Source organism: Thermobia domestica, chromosome 2 (assembly GCF_964235325.1).
Source record: "Thermobia domestica chromosome 2, izTheDome1.hap1.1, whole genome shotgun sequence".
Lineage (NCBI taxonomy): Eukaryota > Metazoa > Arthropoda > Insecta > Zygentoma > Lepismatidae > Thermobia > Thermobia domestica.
The window spans coordinates 339,987,810-340,010,162 of record NC_137455.1 but is presented as its reverse complement, the minus strand read 5'-3'; the positions used below and the strand labels follow the sequence as shown (position 1 = coordinate 340,010,162).

At 34.9% G+C, this 22,353-nt stretch overlaps 1 protein-coding gene across 1 annotated transcript in view; it reads right to left on the bottom strand.

The window, feature by feature from the left end:
- Nucleotides 1-22,353, bottom strand: part of LOC145678735 (C3 and PZP-like alpha-2-macroglobulin domain-containing protein 8) — a 1,617,316-nt gene that overhangs the window by 413,371 nt on the left and 1,181,592 nt on the right. Inside the window, exons 8-9 of the mRNA XM_081749186.1 lie at nt 7,313-7,468; nt 4,950-5,078 (exon numbers count right to left, since the gene is read on the bottom strand). Coding sequence (XP_081605312.1) covers nt 4,950-5,078; nt 7,313-7,468 — 285 coding nt within the window. The remainder of the gene's footprint in view (nt 1-4,949; nt 5,079-7,312; nt 7,469-22,353) is intronic.

Genomic DNA, 22,353 nt, shown 5'->3' with positions numbered 1-22,353 from the left:
AATATTTCTATTTTTTTACTATTGTAAAAATATTGCACCAACACGTAGATTAATGCTGAAAGATTATTTTAATAGACAAACGTATTTTAATAGACAATAGACGAAAGTTTGACATCTGATAACCTATCAAAGCTCCCAATAGTGTACTATGGAAATTTATACTACATATAGTAAATACTGTAAACGATGTGAAAATGAAATTAATATGCTGTTTCTTAGTTCCATATTACATTATTTAACAAAAACATAAAGATATTTAAAGCCAAATAAATCAAAAATCAATTGAATACGGGTTTCTCGGACGCCGTAATTTTAGCTTAAGTTCCATGACCAACGAATTAATTCAAGTTGGATTGAAAGTCATAAACCGGAATACAGTCTTGCGCGTTATTTACCTCTACAGTTCTTAGTTTCTTATTTTGAGAATTTGTACCATCTATGAAATTTCTACTAAATCCAATTCGAAAGAATTTAGATCTAATGAATACATGCTTCTTAAGTGTAAGATTACTATTACTGTTGCTACCAAGATTAGGTTCGGTTACGCGATTACTATTACTGTTACTAATAAGGTTAGGTTCGGTTATCTTACCGGTAGAATTAGATTCAATTCTCATTCGTTTTACTGGTGGTGAAATGTCGTGTCTTCTAACGGATCTATACTTGTCCTTTATACAATATCCACGGTAGTCTGTCGTACCATGGTTTCTGTTTCTTCTGTAATTAGGTACGGTTACATTATCGGTACACACGAATTTAACATTGCTTTCTACATTGTGATCACACTTTAATCTCACATGGACACTTCTAATTTGATTTTGATTAAGGTTAGTTTGGTTCAGGTTAGTACAGTATTGTACCATTGATGAATTTTCAAAATTTTGTAATGTCATACCTAGATGGTTGAAGTCAACGCACTGCATTACTTTCGGTAAAAGCACCATCTGATTGTTCACTACTATCATTTTGGACTTTTCGTTGAATGAACATTTCAATAGCTCTAACTCAATCGAGCAATCACTACAAGCATTGGTGGGAACACACGTTCTTTTTCTGAATTTCACGAATACTGGAATCAACTTTCTTTCTGCTACATGAACCAGTGTCGTGTACATATCATTAAACGGTTCTATTACCATTTCTTCATCTCCGGGATAAATATCATGTTGAATATACCGTGAATACAAGCATTCACTAGACGAAGATGATCATAATTTTTCGCACATTGATATATACCAGAATCTTCATTACACGCAGCATCAGTAAGACAATCAAAAACATTAGAATGAAGAGAGAAGTTAGGATAATCTGATCCAACCAATACCGCAGTATATTTTTTGCGAACACTCAGCAAATTTCATCCCCACATTTAAATCAATGATGCCATATTCCTTCGTAGATGCAAAATTAGGATCTTTATTCTCCATAGTTTCTGTGGAAGGTTCAGTTTCACTTATTTGGGTAGTATGATCATTAACCGTAGTTTCTACTACTTCAATAGAATTTTGCATTTCAATGAATCTACGTATAATACGATCATTTTAATGTCACTTTGTTCAATTCGTAGATCTGTCTGGTCGATTGTATTGTCAAGTTGTTTCACTTGTTCGATTTGTTGATTCATGCAATCACTAAAATCCCGCTTTAATTGTCCCATCTGTTGATCGATTTTACTATCAAGTTGGTTCATTCGTTCCGTTTGGTGATCCATTCGATCACCAAAATCTTGCTTTAATTATCCCATCTGTTGATCAATTTTACTATCACGTTGGTTAAAATCTTGCTTTCATTGTCCTATATGTTGGTTCATCTGTTCCGTTTGTTGATCCATTCGGTTACCAAAATCTTGCTTTAATTGTCCTATATGTTGGTTCATTTAGTTCATCTGTTCCGTTTGTTAATCCATTCGGTTACCAAAATCTTGTTTCAGTTGTCCCTCAAGTTGTTTGATTCGTTCCATTTGTTACTTCGATTGTTTCATTTGTTGTTTAATGAGATCGGCCAGGTCAGAAAAGCTCATTTCCCTTTTGCCATCTGATTCAGATGTATTTCCAATATCAGGAAGACTCATTTTGCTTACTGTTTAGGAGATTGTCTACTAAACTTCGTCCGGATCTCCTAAGGTTACTGGGCGGCAAACCACCAAAATTTTATAACAGCAGTCCTGCGGCGAGGATCGCCAAATTATATAATGACGAAATCCCACAGTTCATATGAATTTATATAACAATTACTAGGCTACTAATTTATCTAAAATTATTTCTTACACTGCATCAAGACATTATCTTTTATTACATCGTGTAACAAATTAAACATTTATACACCTTAAAAAAGTTGTGCATGTTGTTTACAGAAGATGGTCCTTCTATTATGATATTATTTATTTTACGTTGCTATGACAACGAATCTCTATTTTAGCACACAACAGCAAATCCTTATATATATATATATATATATATATATATATATATATATATATATATATATATATATATCTTCTTTCTTTTCTTAAATAGCTTGTGCATCAATTTGAAGTACATTCTGCCCAAAGATGTTAAAGTACAAGCAGAAAAAATACACGTATCGTTATATTTTTACGTGTTTTTAATGAAAGAACATGAAAGTTCAATGAAGAAACTAAGTCGGGACAGTCCAAAATATTTTGAGTTACTTTCTGAATGAATACTAAATCAATCATATGACGTCTTTGTTCTAGTGCTTGAAGACAAAATTCTCCACCAGGATACTGTTATAGCTGTCGTAAATAGGATAAATGTGAGCTTCTTTGTATATTAGAAATTTTAAAAAAAATCCCTGTATTCTTCGTAATTGCTTACGAGTTTTTAATTGAGATGGATTCCAAATAGTAAACGCATATTCTAACTTTGAACAAACATATGCATTATAAAATTTCTGTAATGTTGAAGAGTTCTTGACTTCTTTTCCTGTTTTAATTACGAATCCTAATAGTTTGAATGCTTCACTTGTTACATTTGCATTGTGACTGTCAAACGTTAATTTAGCATCGAGCGTAACACCAATATCCTTAACTAAATCATGTCTATTTACTACATATTTATTAATTACATAATCAAAGCGACTAGATGATTTGCTTCTAGTGAACGATATCACTTTGCACTTGCTTGCATTGACTCGAAGTTGATTAGAAGAACACTAGTTACTAATATGATGTAAACCTTGCTACAGTTTTATGTTATCGTTTAGAGGGATTGATTTTAGCAAATATTTTAGATCATCCACATCTAGTATTTTTTTCATGGTCAGAAATGCGATCTGGATAGGCATTAATAAACAAGAGAAATAACAATGGTCCTAAGTTTGAACTCTGAGGGACTCCTGAGGATGCAATACATTCTTTACATTTGTACGCATTGAAAAGAGCGAATTGTTTACGATTAGATAGCTATGACGAGAAGAATTTAATCAAGGGCAGAGAAAAGTGAAAAAGCTTTAACTTTTCCAATGTTGTGATTATTATTTTTTTTTAAAGTCTTTTTTAAGTCAATATAAATCACATCGACTTGGCTACCTACATCTAATGAATTCGCTATAAAATCTGTAATGATTGCAAGATTCGTTACTGTAGATTTTTGCGGAATAAAGCCATGCTGTTTACTGAGATAACCGGTTTGACATGATTAAAGATTCGCCGATACAAGATACACTCAAATACTTTGGCAAAAGCAGGTAATATTGCTATGGGTCGAAAGTTAGTAATATCTTGACTATGGAATTGGGCAAAGTAAAGCTGATTTTCATTTGTCTGGGGAAGTATTTGTTCTTAGCGATACATTGAATGCAATGAATTGGGGATATTTAAGTATATCAGCACAAACCGTCACAATGTAGGAGGGAATTCCGTCAAAACGAACTGCCTGTTTGGACTTAATTCTTAATAGCCATTTTTATTTCTTTCAAATCTACTTAGCAAATATTTAGTGAACCTATGCTACCATACCTATTATCTCTCAAGATTTATGTTACGGTCAATATATATATATAAACTTTAATAGTATAACATATGATTATCATGAGGAAGATTCTGTTTTTCACTCCAATATTGTACATAAGGTGTCTATTTTTTGTGTATAGAGCAGATGAAAATGTAGATTTTATTGTACTTCTAGCACAAACATACGCAAACTGGTTAGATGTTGAAAATATGATTGCATTAACTAATAATATAATAGGTATTTTTTTCCCAAATGTTATGACATCAAAAAGCGCGCTAATTTTCTCATTAACAAACGAAAAACGATCACAATCCAACAACGTTGGCAACAGTTAAGCCCAAGATTTGTGCTATGTTGAATATCTTTAATTGACGTAATAATGATCGGCGTAATATAAAAAAATCAAATTAATTTAAGTCGTATTCTTTTCTTGAATCTAATTTTTTTTTGTTTCTATCAATGGGCAAAAAATCAAATTAGTGTAGAGAATCCGTCGTTTGTGTCGGTAATGAAACAAAACCTGATAAACACATTTCAAATGAGAGAATTTAAATTGAAAAGGAAATATAAAGAATTGTTTTCATATACAACGTAATGTTTATTTTTGTATCGGTTTTCTCAAGTCTTCTGGGAATTGTACGTCTGTAATCAGATGTCCTTAGATCTTCTTTAGGTATTTTCTTCTTCTGGTAAGGTAGGAAGAGAGAAAACCAAAAACTCAGAATTTAAGAAGAGATAGAAGCAGAAGCTGGGGGACTTATTTCTCTCCCCTCCTCAAAACCTAAGCCTAACCATTTCTATCTCAACTTCTTATGGTCATCTAAAAAGAAAGGAAGGAAAGAAAAAACACTGATCACGCAAAACCACTGAATTTAAGCATCCTGAGGGTTTGAAAGGGAAACTGTAGGGAAAAAAGGACACCAAATTGATGAGCGCTGTCACGAAGGGGAAAAGAGAAGAAAACAAATGACTAACCTGAAGCGTCTGTTCCACGCCCTCTATGAGGATATAGCAATCAGAGGACGAGTTCCATTTCTTGATTGGTTCTCTGGCCAGCACGTAGTGGCTGTCGATTTCCTTGCCTTCTACAGATACCAGCTCTGCCTGTGAAAAAAGAAATATATATATAAAAAGATAAATTACAAATGTGAAAGATGAGAATAAGTGCAAAGGTTAATAAGGAAAGACCACGATATAAAAAGGAAGATTGATAATTGATGAAAATGGAAGCCAATGACTTCAGTTTAACGAGAATTGATGTAGATTGATATTCTAAGTTGGCTTAAAAACGTTGTAGGAATTCTTACATGACGTGTGCGTGCTACATACTTAGTGCGAAAGTGAATTCTCTACGCGAAGAAAACGTGACTCACCGTTAACGTTTTATATCTAAGATCTAGTTTAGTTTATTTGTATTTTACAAAATGTTTTCAGTAAGGAAAGAAGATATAGTTATTATTTTATATAATTTAAACGTTTTATTAACCCTAGGAATTGCAAAATTAAACGATGAGAGTCCTCGAACCAGAATGTAGTTTTTGGCAGATTTTTTTAAATGTTACAGCCAGTTGTTCATTTTTTGAAGTTATTTGTTAGTTACTGTTACTTAGACAATTTGAAATCGTAATATAAAAGTTAGTTCATAAGCAGCTCAGAAAATAGGATAGTGGGTCCGAGGGGAAAACCAGGAACTAGTGAAGATCATTCCATTTGAATAGTCTATAATAAGAAATTTAACCTAAGTACCAAAATATTATCTGGCCAAAATATATAAGATAATTTTATCTCCCATGTCTATAACTATAACGTACAAGTTGGCAAACAAGCTTAACTTTTTTCATTAATGTACTCATTCTTGAATTTGTATGTAAAATAAATAGTGTTTGGCCTTTGGAATATATTTCTTGTTGTTTGTTTTTCAAACGTACCGGTAGTCCAATTATTTCTTCCATTTATTTTTATCTTTGTCACAATTCTTCAAAACTTTTAGTACACACACACACATAGAAACCTTCGGCATACCAGCGTACAAAGTCAAAACGGTTCAGAATCACTGCATTAGAGGAATAGGGTTTCAGATTAAAGCTATTTTTGCAGTGCCTAACCCATATAAAGAAACTAGTTCTCGCTATCTATTACCGTTTCTTACTATGATTGATGATTACTGTTGGAACTGGAAATTATTGATTTTCACCAGAACCGGTTTCCAAAAGGGGGACGGAAAGTGAGATTATACTTATTCTTAGAATGCCGAGTCCGTGTCTAAAGTCAATTTTGTTTTCGAGCGACGATAGAAGAGAAAATATGGTGGTAGCAAAAAAAAAAAAAAAAATCGAATTCGAGATTTTAACGGATTTTCAACGTTCATAACCCCTACATGCCGAAAAAGTGATTTGGGACTAAGTGTCATCTGTTCGTCCGTTCGTTCGTCCCATTTAAATATGTTCAAAATATTCTCACCAAATTTTACATTTAAGGTTTCATAAGATTTTCTATGAGTTTTTCGAATTTTACTGTTTCTAAAGGCTGGAAGGATGAAGAATGTACTGAATGATGAAAATAAAATAATTACAAATTACTCAAAAACAACTCCAATTTACGAATATTCGGACCCAAGACAAACGGGAATGGGGAAATGGTGGGAATTTCATAACGAGGAACTGCATATAATTTATACCATTTACCAAATATTGTTAAGGTCATTAAATATTGAAGGCTCAGATAGGCAGGTCATGTACCCAGAATGAAAGAAAGTAGAAACACTTTCGAAATTTTGACTGGAAGTCCAACTGGAGAACGACCATTAGGTAGACCTAGACACAGATAGGAAGACAATATTGAGATGAATCTCGCAAAAATAGGAATACAAAGAAGAAACTGGAACCAGTTGGCTAAGGAATGAAGCCAGTGGAGAGCTTTTGTGAACCCAACGTTGACCCTCTGGGTTCCATAGGTCATAATGTTAAATACTCGAAAATGTTTTAAATTTGTTTATATTTCATTTATCAATATTTCGTGAAACTGTTTTTTTAAATTTATATTTCACATGCTCCAGGATATGTCAAAGACAGGTTGTGTAGCAGATGTAAAAACGTGTGGAAACATGTGCTGATGTAACTCGGTCAATTGTGATGTCTACAATTACACCTCGAAATTCTGCCTTATGTACACCACTGTAAACTATTCTTTTCTACAAATAATAATAAAAAAACAAGCCTACACTTGCTGAGTAAAGCAGTTCGTTCATAAAGTGCTTATCGTTACTGGAATCCGAATCAATTTGTTTTGTAACGAATAAAGTCTTACAGTAAAACTCAAAATTCACATTTCGCACTTACTTGCAAAGTAATTACGTCACTGTCAGCTAGTATTGCTGGAACTACGAAAGTACCCTCTCCAGATGAAATTTCAATATCTTGGCTGTAGATGGCAGTTGTATTGTCGTACACTTTAACACGAACTCGTAGAGACTTCTCAGTACTTACAGCTTCTACCTGTAAACATAAATTACATAATTTTAATTGTATTTGTATTTTAATGTACAAGATTCTCTGCGTAGAATGCAATAATCTGACTGTTTACATCAACGCCAAACAGTAACAAATTTCAAATTTTAATTAGTCCTATAAAATTTACACTTTGTTGGTACTGTAATAACTTAATTTTGATGTGATTCTTTTCTGGCATATTTATCGCTTCATCGCAGTTTGTGTAGAATAACATTAATGTCGGAATAACAGTTTCGTATTTCCATATATGTCACTTCACAGGAGTTATTAAGTTATTATTACAATTTTGTTAATATCTATTTTAATATACAATTTTAATGCTGACCTTTAATATAAGATATTTGGAAACAAATTGTAAATAGAAAATTACTTTTCAGAAAGGGGGGGGGGAGAGGATAAGGACGTCATATAAACCAACCAACAGGAAATTACGTTTAGCACCAGCAGCTATTTTAATTATCTTTAAGACAATTGTAATAATGAAATCATAAGTGAAAATATCTTTCGATTGGTTATTTTCTTAATTTCTGCAAAGTAGTAGTAAAAATGGAGAATTAAAACTATTATTGAGCCATCGACAATTTAATGGTAGAAAAGACGGTTAAAAGAATGTTATTGTGGCCCCGTACTTGCCAACGTTTTTGGGTTTACAATGTAGATCTCATTAAGCTGTGTCCAATGGCACCACTTTTGATTTCTGGAACAAAACTGCCTCAAGGTCAAATTAGAAGTCTAAAATAAAAAGTGGGACCATTTGGGCAGGCGGACCACTGACCAACTGGGACGAGATAGGTGTTATTCGATTTGTATTCTCACGTACATGAATAATTGATATGCCATTTTCTAGAAAATTATATTTTGACCCCGAAAATTAACGAAAATACGGGATTTTGAGCAATGCGGACCTGTGACCGACTGGGACGAAATGAGTCATTCGATTCGTATTCACATGTACATGAATAACTGATGTGTCATTTTTCCGAAAATTCTATTTCAACCCCGAAAAATTAACGAAAATCTGGAATTTTGGATCTTGGATTTTCGTTAATTTTCCGAATCAACATGGAATTTCCGGGAAAATAGCATAGCATAGTCGGTTCAAGACATCACTTAAGAACTAATATGAGCACTATTAAAAAGATGCATGTTTCATAATCCTAAGATACGCAACAATTTTTATAGAGGGAGTTCGGCTACGGGAATATAAATTGAATTACTCACCAACTACCTCTATAAAATTGTTGTGGAAGTACCGCAGGATTTTGAAACTTGGATATTTGGATAGAGCACATACTAGTTTCTAAGTAAAGACTTGACCCGACTACGGTAGGTTCCATAGGTTTGGAGCTATGGATCTTTAAAGTTGATTTTTTCATGTTTTTGGCAGCCTATAACTCCAAAAGGAAGCATTTGTGCACCCAGGTTGGTCTATCATTTTTGTCCTATTTTGGTGTCAGGAATCAACTCCCATATGTTGTCGGTGTTGTTCTGAAACACTCTGTATATATGCTTTAGATAATACAATAGTAGACCTATATTAAATACATAAAAACATGATTATACTAAAAGATTAAATGTGAAATAAAAATCTTAAAAACAAAAGAATTTTGGATTGACATTCATCGAAATGACAAAAGAGTATGCTTTGTTATTAAGAGTGTTATTTGGAGCTCGAAGGAAAGATAATTACCCCTGGCATTTGAGATATATCGATAAAAAAAATTGATAAGATAATATACCAATGAGAAATACGAAAATCTGCTAGCACCAGGGGTTGTATCCAGCCCCAATCAAAATGTGAAATGAGACTTATCATTGTTTTATGTTAGATTGACCACATGTCTCGTATTGCTCTTCGCTGTAGTGTTACTCCGAGACAATATCAGAATGCTTGTGGGTTATTCGTAGTAAATCTATGTAAATAGAAATGTAAAAACGTTTGTTCACTAACTCTTCCTAAGCGCTGTATCGATTTTGATCATGTTTGGTACGTAAGTGGTAGACTCTGAACTAACTTTGGCCTTTAGCACATTTTCGGCAGAGGGAGAAAGGATGATGGGTAGTGACATGTAAGAATAATCAAAAACTACCAATATTAGTGTCTAAACTGTAGTATTCGGGTTTGCAGAGCCCAAATTCATTCCCTATAAGCAGTGGCGGCGGTTGGACGTTAAAAGTGGGGAGGCAAGACATGATCTGAATACAGTATTTGCATGTCAATGTTACTTTTCCTGGTTGCTTGTAACACTTTGTTAGACTAAAGGCTGCATAACTATTAGGAGGCTGTTATATAGACTAAAGGCTGTATAACTGTATAACTATCTTTTTCAGTTAAAATACCGTATATCTTGTTTCATATTTTGTTACGTAAATTGACAAGAGCAACACAATATACTAACTCTTTGTACTCTTATACAACGAAGGTGTAAGAAGAGATCTGATTTCTTGCTCATGAAATCAAAAAATCATAAAATCATGCATCTTAAAATTCTGTCTGGAAAATTGTGTGATCAGATTAGGGACCTATTTAATGACAAATTTGCCAAACAAATATAGAAAGGATAATATTAATCAAATAATCATAGTAATGGATAATAAGGCTTGTTCTGCAAAAGTTATATTGAAACTGGAAATTAATGAACAACTTATATTTTTAATTCCACGCATGTTATTATATGTGTTATTACTCTTATAAAGACAGTGAATACTACAAGCATATGCTACGATATTCAAAGAAATACTTTTGCAGCTTCCCGAAACATGTTCGTTGCCATTAGATACAGTTTTCATTTTCTTGGAATACATCAAAACTCAACAATACTTAGTCACTCCACATTCCAGTTATACAAAATAATCCTAAAACCTAGAATTATGTTGAATTTACTAAATTTAATTGTATAACAAAACTGTATATGTACACCCCTAAACTCGTATATTACACTGCAAAATTATATATTCCTTACTGAGCTCCTTCGTGGTTAAGCGGTTAACGTACGCACCTTTGACGTGCGAGACCTGGGTTCAATTCTCGGAGGGAGCTCACGTGGTTCGGACTCTACGTTAATCATTAAGTTCACGTCTCATATAGCTTCGCTGCTGAACAGGATGTTAAACTGAAAAAAATCAAATCAAAATATTCCTTACTATAAGAAAGAAGAAAAGAACTGTCAATTTTTCAAGAAAAGAACTGTTTTAGGAACTGTCAATTTTTGTGTAATTAAAGAATAACTTGTGAAGGACTTCTTTTCTTGCGAAATGATATCTCAATTAGATCCAGAGCGGCTTACTAACATATCGAGCCCTTGTAAGATGAAATGAAAGTACGCTCGAATTGTCTCGCTCCAACAGCTTAATTTTTGGGCCATTTTTAGTGGCATTTTTAAAACGCAATTTCTGTAGCTTTCTTAACTTCACGGAAAGATAACCAATACGTACTCATGGAACGGCAAATATTTTATGACACCATTTGTATTCTATGAATCAATAATACATACAAAACTTTATATTTCCAAATGAAACTATATACATTAATGGGACATTTCAAAAAGTGGAGGGGGGGCCTAGCGTCATTTGCTTCCCGATGTAGTTCGAATTACGAATTTTTCGCACAAAGTTCGCAGCATTATGCGGTGCAACGTCACAAAATGAATGTTCAATAGCATCTTTTAAGAGTCCAACACACAGTATGAGTAACATGAGATACAGGAAAAGTCTTACTTACACTTTTGAAAATGTGACAAGTATTTGTCAAATGGTGCTGAATTGGGTAGAATTGTATCAACTTTTTCACAAAAGGGGCTGAAAATGCCAGCGTGGTACCAACGGGCCGATGAATGACAAAAAGGGCTGAATTTGGTACAATTGTACCAAGTGTGGCAACACTGTGTAACGGTCAATGCTGTCAACTTACTAAAACAGAAATGATGAGAATTCCAAAAGTTGTGTTTTTTATGGGATACCCTAAATATAATATAAAACTGAAGATTGAAGTTCCAGCACAAATACTTTTGTCGAATCTCCGACCCTCACGAGAGAGCAGCACGTTTACTGATAATGATCCACCGAAATTCATACAATGTAACAATTGATGGAATCAAATTATACAAGAGTAAAAATGGAGAATTCTTGAAGTTTTCACAGGTCCATATTATATCCAGCACAAAGAACACATGAGACAACATAGAACCCAAAAAATCATGTATTCCAGAGACTAGAGTACTATCATTGTGCTTTCATAACTGCACAAAACAATAAATTTCTTGATTCAATCTTCTCACATACCGTACAAATGCTAATTTAAATGTTTGTAAACTATTAGTTTTCATTATTATTTGTGCCTTTAACATTAGTATATGCTATAGTGTTGTTATAATAAAAGAGGTCATTATTCAATTTCTGTTTCTCAATTCAGTATACTATTAAACATGAAAAAAGAGGAGAAATTGAAGAAAAAGCAAGGCCCCTCACACACACTAATTGTATTCCTTAACTGTGATTTCTCTATAGATTTCCATTTATTTTTCATGGGAATCACGGAAAAAAGGAGAAATTAAGGGGGAACTATGGATCCCTAATACTAATTTTATTCCTTAAATGTGATTTCATAAATTCAGTAGAATAGACAAAACATCCCTTATCAATAAATTACTTTTTCTTCATTTATTAAGAAAAAATGAATTGTTTACGCGTACTACGTTAAATTATCCTTGAATTTTTACAAAATATAAAAAATAATCTTTTGATTCTTTTTAAATATAATATTCGAACCAAATTTACTCGCATTAGTAAACTAAAATCTCTCTGAAGCAATGACGACGATAGGCAGCAAAGGGGAGGCCCCATTGGTAAACGCCTTTTCTCCGATTGCCTCCTAGGTTATCAGGACATTTGCGGTACTTGTCATTTGCGGTACAACCAGGAAACCAGTTTTTCTGGGACATTTGCAGGTACTGTTCAAAACTTTCCCTTAGACAGTGGGACATTTGCGATACACATCGTGGAACCTGCGTCAAAAGAATCCATTTCACTCCACGTTAGTCTAAATTAGAATGAATATGATAATAAGAAGCTGGGTATGGAGATGGAACAGCCTAATATTATGTGATTCATTCTGATTGGCTGATTTTGGTAGGTGATGGATATATATAAGAGGAGATCACGAGGACCACCTAATGGAAACTACCCCACTAATCGAAACCTTTAAGAAGAAACAACGCACTTTTCGTCAGGGTGTTCAGTATAGACAGTATCGAAATTTAAAGAAGGGGAACATAACTTGGAGGAAACAAATATTGTCCCTTTGATCTTCAACCTCTTATCAGCAAGAGCTAGTAAGACATATCAGGGATTTTTCAATTTCAAGGCTAATATTAATGATTAAAATCCGAAATTACTCAAATTGTATTTGAGCAAGCAGCAATAATATCTCAAAGAACACTGTTCTAGCTAGAAACGCAAATTAGTGGGTGTAAGTTTCATTTTAATCAGTGTTTGTGCAGGAAGGTTAAGAAATCGGCACATATAAATGACTATAAATCAGTTCCGGAGGCGAGGTTCTGCCTCAGAATATATTCTGTCCTAGCATTATGTGATACAGTTATGCGCTTATCTCTAATGTACTAATTGAACTCTATTATAAATCATGAAAATAAGTTACTAACCGTTAATGTTGACTTTGTCTCTTATAGTTATTCCGAGCTAGATCTGTTCAAAAATCCCTAAATATTCTCATGACAATGAACAACTGTGTGTAAAATGAGTGACTTGTGATAAACCACTCCGCAGGCAAGTTGTTCTTCGGATAATCCCGCAATACTTAGTCGTAATTAGAAATATCTCAATATGTTGAAAACGAAGAAAGAATATTATATTTCAACTTTGAGTAAACATTGGCTAATAGTTATTGGATAACTGTAATGAAACCTATAAAAGAAAACAAAAAATACAAATATTTCTAGATGTTCCCTTTAATTCTAAAATATCATAAACAGACAGGTCTTTGGCCAACCACAGATAAGGATTTGTTCATATTGTTTCAGTTTTGCCAAATCAGAAACAAGCATTTGTTTACTTCTTTCGGATATGTCTACCATGTGTTCTAGTAAATGTTTTCTTCACTTTTCTGAATAAGTTATCCTTGTACTTGGGTTTACATGTTCTTAGTGTTCTAAGAAAGATTTGTATGTACGTAGAATAGAATAGAATTAACTAACTAACTCTATGGTCTATGGAACCCGGAGATTCAATGCCGCGTTCACAAAAGCTCTTCACTGACTTCTATCCTTAGCTAATTGCATCCAGTTTCTACTTTGTATTCCTATCTCTGCGAGATCCATCTTAATATTGTACTCCCATCTGTGCCTAGATCTTCCTAATGATCGTTTTCCGATGGGTCTTCCAGTCAAGACTTTGAAAGCATTTCTACTTTTTTCCATTCTAGCTACATGACCTGACACCTAAGCCTCCTAGACTTGACGACCCTAACAATGTTGGGTAAACCGTATAAATTATGTAGTTCTTCGTTATGAAGTTTCCGCCATTCCCCATTCCCGTTCCTCTTCGGTCCGAATATTCTTCTCAGGATCCTGTTCTCAAATACTTTCAGTCTATGTTCTACCCTCAGAGTAAGCGACCATGTTTCGCAACCATACAGAACAACAGGCATGATTATCGTTTTATATATTTTAAGCTTCAAATTCTTCGACAGAATTCGAGACGACAAGAGATTTTGAACTGAATAGTAACACGAATTCCCTGCTTTTAGTCGACATTTAATCTCTTCGTGAATATGATTTTCGTCTGTTAATATTGATCCTAAATATTTTAAAGAAATCACTTTATCAAAAGTATTCTTTAATATTTTAACACATCCACAATTTGCCGTATTACTGTCCCGACGCACTTCCATGTATGTAGTGGGACGCACTTCCATGTACTTATTTAGTGTATAGAATAGAATAGAATATTTTATTGTCATTGAGTTTTACAAGCCATAGACAATGTCCAAATGATATATAGGTTCGTATAAAACAAAAGAAAAAGTATTCATAATATACAAACAATCATTTGCTGGTTAATAGTAAAATAAATAGCCTTAAAATATTTGAAATAGAATGACTTTATGAGTTAATAATGGTTTTATATTCTGAAAGAACATTTTTAGTCTGCTTTTAGTATGCAATATAGCACCGAGTCCCCTAAAAAGTCATGGTATTCTCCCCCTAGAACAACTTGTTGCCTACACCAATGTTATAAAATTTGGTCTTTGTCTAGCAGTTGATACTGTTTGCTTATCTTCTCACTGAACACCCGAAAATATCCTCTCTTAACTTGGAGGATAAGAAGTTATTTCGAATAGTACCGCAAATGTTCCAGTATCACAAATGTCGATACTCGATGTACCGCAAATGTCGATACCGCAAGTATTGCGCTTTCGCCTCCTAGAGGTGTTGTAATGTAAGTCAAGAAATATAAAATTTTTAGTATACAAAACAAAACTGCCTCCCTTAAAATTTCTACGCTCCTCCACTTCCCTCTCCCCAACAAATTAAACCAGGCGCCCTCTTTGCTCTGAATTAATCTGCCTTGATAATGAAATATTTATTTATGGAATATGAACAACATTTTAGTTTTTCCAAGAAAGTCTCTCGAACAAAACGAAACAACCAATAAACTATACGTTCTGGATGTTTCTTTGAAATACACAGGATGTCGGAAAAATAAGGGGACTTTTTAAATTAAACAAAACAAATTAGATATTTTAGTCGGTTCCTGTCACCATGGCATGGCGCGTCCTCAGGTTGCGGATCGAGGAGAAGGCCACTAAATATAGAGGTTAGCTGCGAATATATTGAATAAGCAGTCGCGGACAGACGACAAGGAGTGGTCCTCCAGCTTGGGGTTTGGGTAAGACTAACAACCTCATCCTGTAAAAAAAGCACTTGTTCAGAAACATTCACAAAAGCCTCGGAAGACCTAGGCGCAGATGGGAGGACAATATTAAGATATATCTCGTAGAGATAGAAATACAAAGTAGAAACTGGATCCAGTTGGCTAAGGATAGAAGTCAGTGGAGAACTTTTGTGAACGCGGCATTGAACCTCCGAGTTCCATAAGCCATAGAGTTAGTTAGTTAGTTAGTTCATTTTCATTCAAACTACGCCCATTCCACATCAATAAACCGCTGGGCACGTTCAACCAATGCTTTTATGTACTTTTCCGGAATCGTCTCAACGATCCTCGTCACGGCAGACTGGACGTGTATAACAATTCATAAAATGTTCCGTTTATGGCCAATTTTAATTTTGGGAATAGAAAATGGCCACACGACGATAAATCAGGCGGATACGAAGGATGTGGAAGCACAGATTTTTCTTTAAAGCAAAAAGTCAAGAACTGGAACGGTTTTGTGGCATGGTGTATTGTCGTGTAATAAAGAGCAACTGCCTGGCACTCGGTACTTGGGCCTTACGCGAACGATTCGCTTCCACAAACGCTCCATAACACTCAGATAATATTCGCCATTAGCAATTTGATAATATGAAATGAATTCCCGAAGTACAATACCTTTGGAATCGTAAAAACAAATCAACATTGTCTTCTCGAGTGACCTTTGAAAACGCAATTTTCTTACTTTCGGTGAACCTGCGGACTTCCACGTAGCACTTTGGCGTTTTGTTTGCGAGTCGTACTTGAAGCACCAAATCTCATCACCAGTTACAATCGTTTCCAAAAATGGTCTGTTACGTCTGGCTGTTTTAAGCAGATCCTTCCAATGTTCAACGTGAGCAAGTTTTTGGGCGTCAGTAAGGCGTGCGGAACGAATCAAGCATAAACTTTCCGTTTCTTTAAGTCCTTTGTCAAAATTCGTAAACCACATCTTTCGTCATATTTAATTCCTCAGGCATCCATCGCACAATCGAATTCGCATCATGGGCGATCATTTCACGCACTTGTTCCACCAACTCATCGTGATTTTTGTCTTCCGATCCGCCTGGCATTGGAACGTCTTCCAAGGACTCACGACCGTTCCGGTTATCGGGTATACCACTCAAATACACTTGTACGAGATAGGCACTCGTCACTATACCCTTGTTTCATCATTTTCAATGTTTGTGTAGATTTTTTATCTAGAGCGAAAGAAAATTTCATATTGGCTCTTTGCTCCATCGTGTTTTTGTGACGAAGTACAATCATTTTTCTTGCTATAACTTGACACTCTGTTAATCAGTTCTCATGATTGTGGTCTCGTTTTGTTGAGCAGATACAGGCCCATATCCACGGGGGGGTTAGGGGGCCGGGCCCCCTTTAAACTCTGGCTGGCCCCTAAGAAAGTTTCTCGGTAGGCTTGCAAATGAACTATAATATGGTGATGAAGTATAATATGATTGGGTCGGCCCCCCCTAACTTCTACCGGGCCCCCCTAAATTCTAGGGCTGGCTACGGGCCTGAGCAGATATCCATTTTTCCGATGATATGTTGCTTCAATAGATGGAGCAAGTGGTCTGTAAAAAAAAAAAAAGACAGTTCCATTACTTTCTTGACATACCGTGTGTGCAAAAAAAACGGAAATACTTTTCATACTATAGAATTATATTTTCTCGATTGTTTTCAAAATAATTAGAACTGTTTCGAGAAACTTGTTCGCACAAAAAGAAACTAATCCTCTAAGTAAGCTGCAGTTTTTAGAATCTTCTTACACTGTCACCCAAGGTTTTTCTTTTCTTTTTGCTGATATTGGCATTTTTTAACCTACTTTTTGTCCGTGACATAGCCATCCTATCGTTAGTGTGGCATTAATTTTGATGGTTGTTATTGATCTAATTTAGCAGCGTTTCACTATATCTACGATGCCTTCCTCATCGTCTGCAGGATGACGCATGCACTAAACATTGTTCAGCGTAAACTCTAAACTCCGATAAACAAAATATTTGTATCCTTCCGCTTGTCGCAAATACGATTGGCTAGTGATGTATCACTCCCACTCCCCACTGGGAGGAGCCAATTATACACGTGCGTTTTGACAATGCTGTCTCGTGTTGTCCAGATACTTACAGCAGCAGCAGAAAAGAAAGAAAAAATCTCGAAAAATTAAAACAAAATATTTGAATTTCGCTCGTAAACAATTGTTGCTTAGTGAGTAAATGTTTGCCTTTGGTGTTTCACCACAACACTCGCGGAACCGGGATTCATGCCAGTCATCTTTCAGACTTTAAAAGCAGAACACTTGTCCACAGTTGAGTTGGCGCCATAATTACTGCGCATGCTTAGTGTTTATTTCTATTGTTTCATTAGCCACACTCGATTGCAGTATTATTTGATAATCCGTATTATATTTTTGTCATGTATAATAATGTAGCAGTTTTATATGAACTTCATAGTAAAAGTAATAATGCAATCACATGAACTATTTTGCGGAGGAGTACAAGCGTGAGTAGGACAACAGCAAATCAGCGTGATTTAGTTTCACGTGGCTTTGTTTATCGCAGTTTAGAGCTTACGTCGAACAATGTTTAGATATTTCTTGTGTCCGTTTCTTCTACAACAGAATTTACGAAATTTGATGAATCCGTCCTGAATTTCTGTCATAAACACGTATGTAGCAAATTTCATGTCAAAAGAGTAATAAATAAGAACGATACAACGAAAACAAAACTTTCTTGTGCATTTAGCGACATTTTGTTCTACTCATTCTAATTATCGTATTTATAAGTCTTTCCCTATGAAACTTACCACAAATATACATTTCCCGATTATACACATAGTACCAATATTAAAAATATCGTGTATCGTGTGTACTTAACGTTGAGAGGTTGAAATAAGGACAGGAAGTATACACATATATGGGTAGTTCACACGGATCCTGGTACAATCCGCAGAAAAAAAAAACCTGCAACATGAGCATGGAAGTTTATTGTGAAACTACACCTAACAGCGCAGGGAATCAACATAACGTTTAAGTGGCACGAATCACGCCAGGAGAAATCTCAGCGTCCTCCCCTGCACACTTATTTTGTAGGAAAAGACTTCGTCGTTTCACAATAAACTTACATGCTCATGTTGCAGGTTATTTTTTCTGCGGACTGTACTTTCTGCGAAGAAGTCCGCAAGATACTGAACTAGGTTAGCCCAGTTACAATAGACGGCATCGTAGCAAGCTACGAAATATTGGAATCTCTTTTAGATTCGTCAGAACAATCGATGCACAACAGAATGCGCTCGAGGTATACAATAATCCATTGCATTACATAAAATGAATTCAACAGAAATGCTGAGACGACGTAACAATTAAATTAGACTACTATGGTTACCACAGAAGCATGTAACAAGCTTTATACCAAATATTACATTTAAGTAGCATAATAACAAAGGTCATGCACAATCATGTTCAAAATTATTGTAGTATGTCTATAAATATGTTGTTGTAGGAAATTTGATGAATCCGTCCTGAATTTCTGTCATAAACACGTATGTAGCAAATTTCATGTCAAAAGAGTAATAAATAAGAACGATACAACGAAAACAAAACTTTCTTGTGCATTTAGCGACATTTTGTTCTACTCATTCTAATTATCGTATTTATAAGTCTTTCCCTATGAAACTTACCACAAATATACATTTCCCGATTATACACATAGTACCAATATTAAAAATATCGTGTAGAATCATTATCAAATTATATTCTTACAAGAAGACAGTTATAGATATGCGACAATCATTTTGGACATGACTGTACATTTTGTGCACTAATAGGGAGAATATTAGATTTAACTCATCTTCATGGTTCCATTCCGAAATAACTTATTGTTCAGTATTACACTCCTACAAGTAAGTAATCGTCAAATGGTATAAACAGTGGCGAATTTAAGGGGGCCATGGGCGCTGATCCTGGGGGCGAGGGGGCCCGGGCCCCCGAAAGCTCATGTGGGCCCCCTTATTGTATTTAAGAATATAAAATATTTGGCATAATTTGAATGTAATTGGTCTTAAAATCCTCATATGTGCCTTTTGCATCTGAATGCCCCTCCCCAAATTTACAGAGAAATCGGCGTCCTTGAGGGCAGCTTCCGGGTTTTAAGTCCCTCCGAAATTTGATTTACTATATTAAAGTAAATCAAATATCTTGCAGAATTTTCACATTTCCAGAACTAAAGTTACAAAAGCCATCCCCCCCGAAACAAATTCGTAAATACACCACTGGGTATAATAGTCATAAACCATTAAAACAGTGAAGATACAGTATTTACAGTTAGATGTTTGATGTTTTTGTTCTATTTTCCTCTTTATCATTCCATTTTACTGTTTTAATTATCTGTTTTTCTTCCACAGGTGTACTATCTGCTACGAATTGTCGGCTGCCGTCGTAGTATGCATATCAGGTAAGTATTTTATTTTTCTAAACCTTCCTTTAGTTCCTTTTCCTTTTCTTATTCTCTTTATTATTATTTATTTATTGCCGTTTGCTTTTTTAATTTAATTCGATTAACTATTTTGTATATTAATCAATTTAAGATGCATATAACATTTTCTTTTATTCAGAAAATAACATAGTCCGCATTATTTCATATTTCTTTAACTAATTAAACATTTAATATTATTACTAACATCATTTTTATGCTTTTAGATACCTGTGTTCACATTTAGATGCCATTCAGAATAAGAGATAAGGAATGAATGTTCGTTGGTTTAAGAAAAATCAGTGTAAGTTGTATTATCTCATGATTAAGTGTGCACTGCAATTATTAGTACAAGTTGATTTTATCTGTAACATAATATAGGGTGCCCGAGAAGTTCCAATCCACTTCAGGGAAGGTGCACTACAATTCAAATGAAATGTAACGAAGACACCGTAAGTCACTGAAATCACACCAGTTCGAATGACCACCCGCAAATCTAAAGACAGTTGCCATATCTTTTCAGTGCACCTGAGCACACGCTTCAACATTGCTGGGGTAATTGTATGCACAGATGTCGAAATGCATTCATTCAGGGAAGATTAGGGATTTGTCGCAACTGGATCAACGCATTTCAGAATCGGCACGTACAATTACCCCAGCAATGTTGCAGCGTGAGTTCAAGTGTACTGCTTAGAGATGCCAACTGTGCTTGGATAGGGGAAGGCGGGCGGTTATGTCGAACAACAGTGATTTCGTTAACGTATGGCAGGGCGCAAAATTTCCGGTCGCCATTGGCGATTAAACATTTAGAGCTGGCGACTAGTGTTCAGAAGGAATGATTTCTCCCTAAACTGATAAGACTGCGCAGTTTCTGTTTCGCACGAAAATGATTGTCAGTGAGTGAGAGAAAACACGAAATGTGAAGTCTTCACAACGTTATAATTCGCCCCTCATTTCCCACCCTCAACCGAAAGATATAAGATATTTCTTAACATGTGTATGATATTGTCTAATTCAAAATTGATTCTCCTGAATCTAATTGTCTGGTTTTGAAATTTATAACGAAATACTTTGGATAGATTATTAATTACCTGCACCTTGGGCAGAAAGTGCTCATACATGTGCACTATACTTAATAGAATGTTAATTTAATATTAACAAAAGAAGAATGTTTTTAATATCTGTAAGAGATATAGATAGTGTTATGTAATTAGTTGCTATGTAATTGTTTATGGATACCTAATCATCTTGTATGTGTGCATGACAATTTGAATGAAAATACATAAAAGTGTATCAACTAATAAACCATTTGATACCATTCATCGACTTTATAATTCTTATAGAAAAGGTGAGAATAATAGTATATATAATTATTAAAGATATTTTTACATGCAAACAATTGCTACCACTCGAGATTCGTATATCAACGATCGAACCAGGTTGACGACTACCCTTGGTGAGTCGTTATAAAAATTTTGGTTTACCTCACCCGGGACCTGCTGTAAAATTCATATCCCGAAGCAAAGTAAGGGTGAATTTACTTTTGTAATAAAGTTAATGAATACAAATTTTACCAGACTAAGAAGTGGTAGAATAATTATAAGAAAAATGAACGGTGAGGCAATTGAGAAAGAATCCAATAATAGTGACGACGGTGAACATAGTGTAGCACCAGGAATGACATCAGAAGACCGAATCTTGCTAGCCTTACAGCGACAATTGATTCAGATGTCTACCGAATTAAAGCAGACGATAGAGCAGAAGTCCGAAGAATCCAACAAGCAATACGAAGAATTGAAGCAGACGATAGAGCAGAAGTCCGAAGAATCCAACAAGCAATGCGAAGAATTGAAGCAGACGATAGAACAGAAGATAGAGCAGAACTCCGAAGAATCCAACAAGCAATACGAGGAATTAAGCAGACGAATGGAACAGAAGTCAGATGAAACGAAACAATTAATTATCCAGACGATGAACGATATCACCTCGCAGTTCGAGGAAAAGTTAAAAGGAATATCTGAGGAACGCCAGGATAATCACAATCACCTGAGCCAAGAAATCAGTGATGTAAAAAAGGATTTAGAAGTAATAGAATCTTCTGTTCAACAGCAAAAGATTCAGGTCATCAATAATTCTAACAACATACGTGCAAATACGCAATTGATAGCTACTCTACAGGAAGAAATTAGAACGCTACAGGTTAAAGACAACACATACCACAATAATATGGGTAGTGATCGCTTGGAGTTTCCCCAATCACCAGAGATGGCTTCGCCTTCACCTGTGTCTGATGAGGATATTATTTTGGAAGAAATTCATCCGAAGAGGACAGATGGGCGGAAAAGGGATGGTGCAACGACACATCACGTCATGGATAGGAATTATCACCCAATAAGTACACGGAATGATAAAAGAAAGGTAAAGTTAAGTGTTAAGATGAGTGAAATACGGGCTATGAGTAAATTCAGTGGTAAA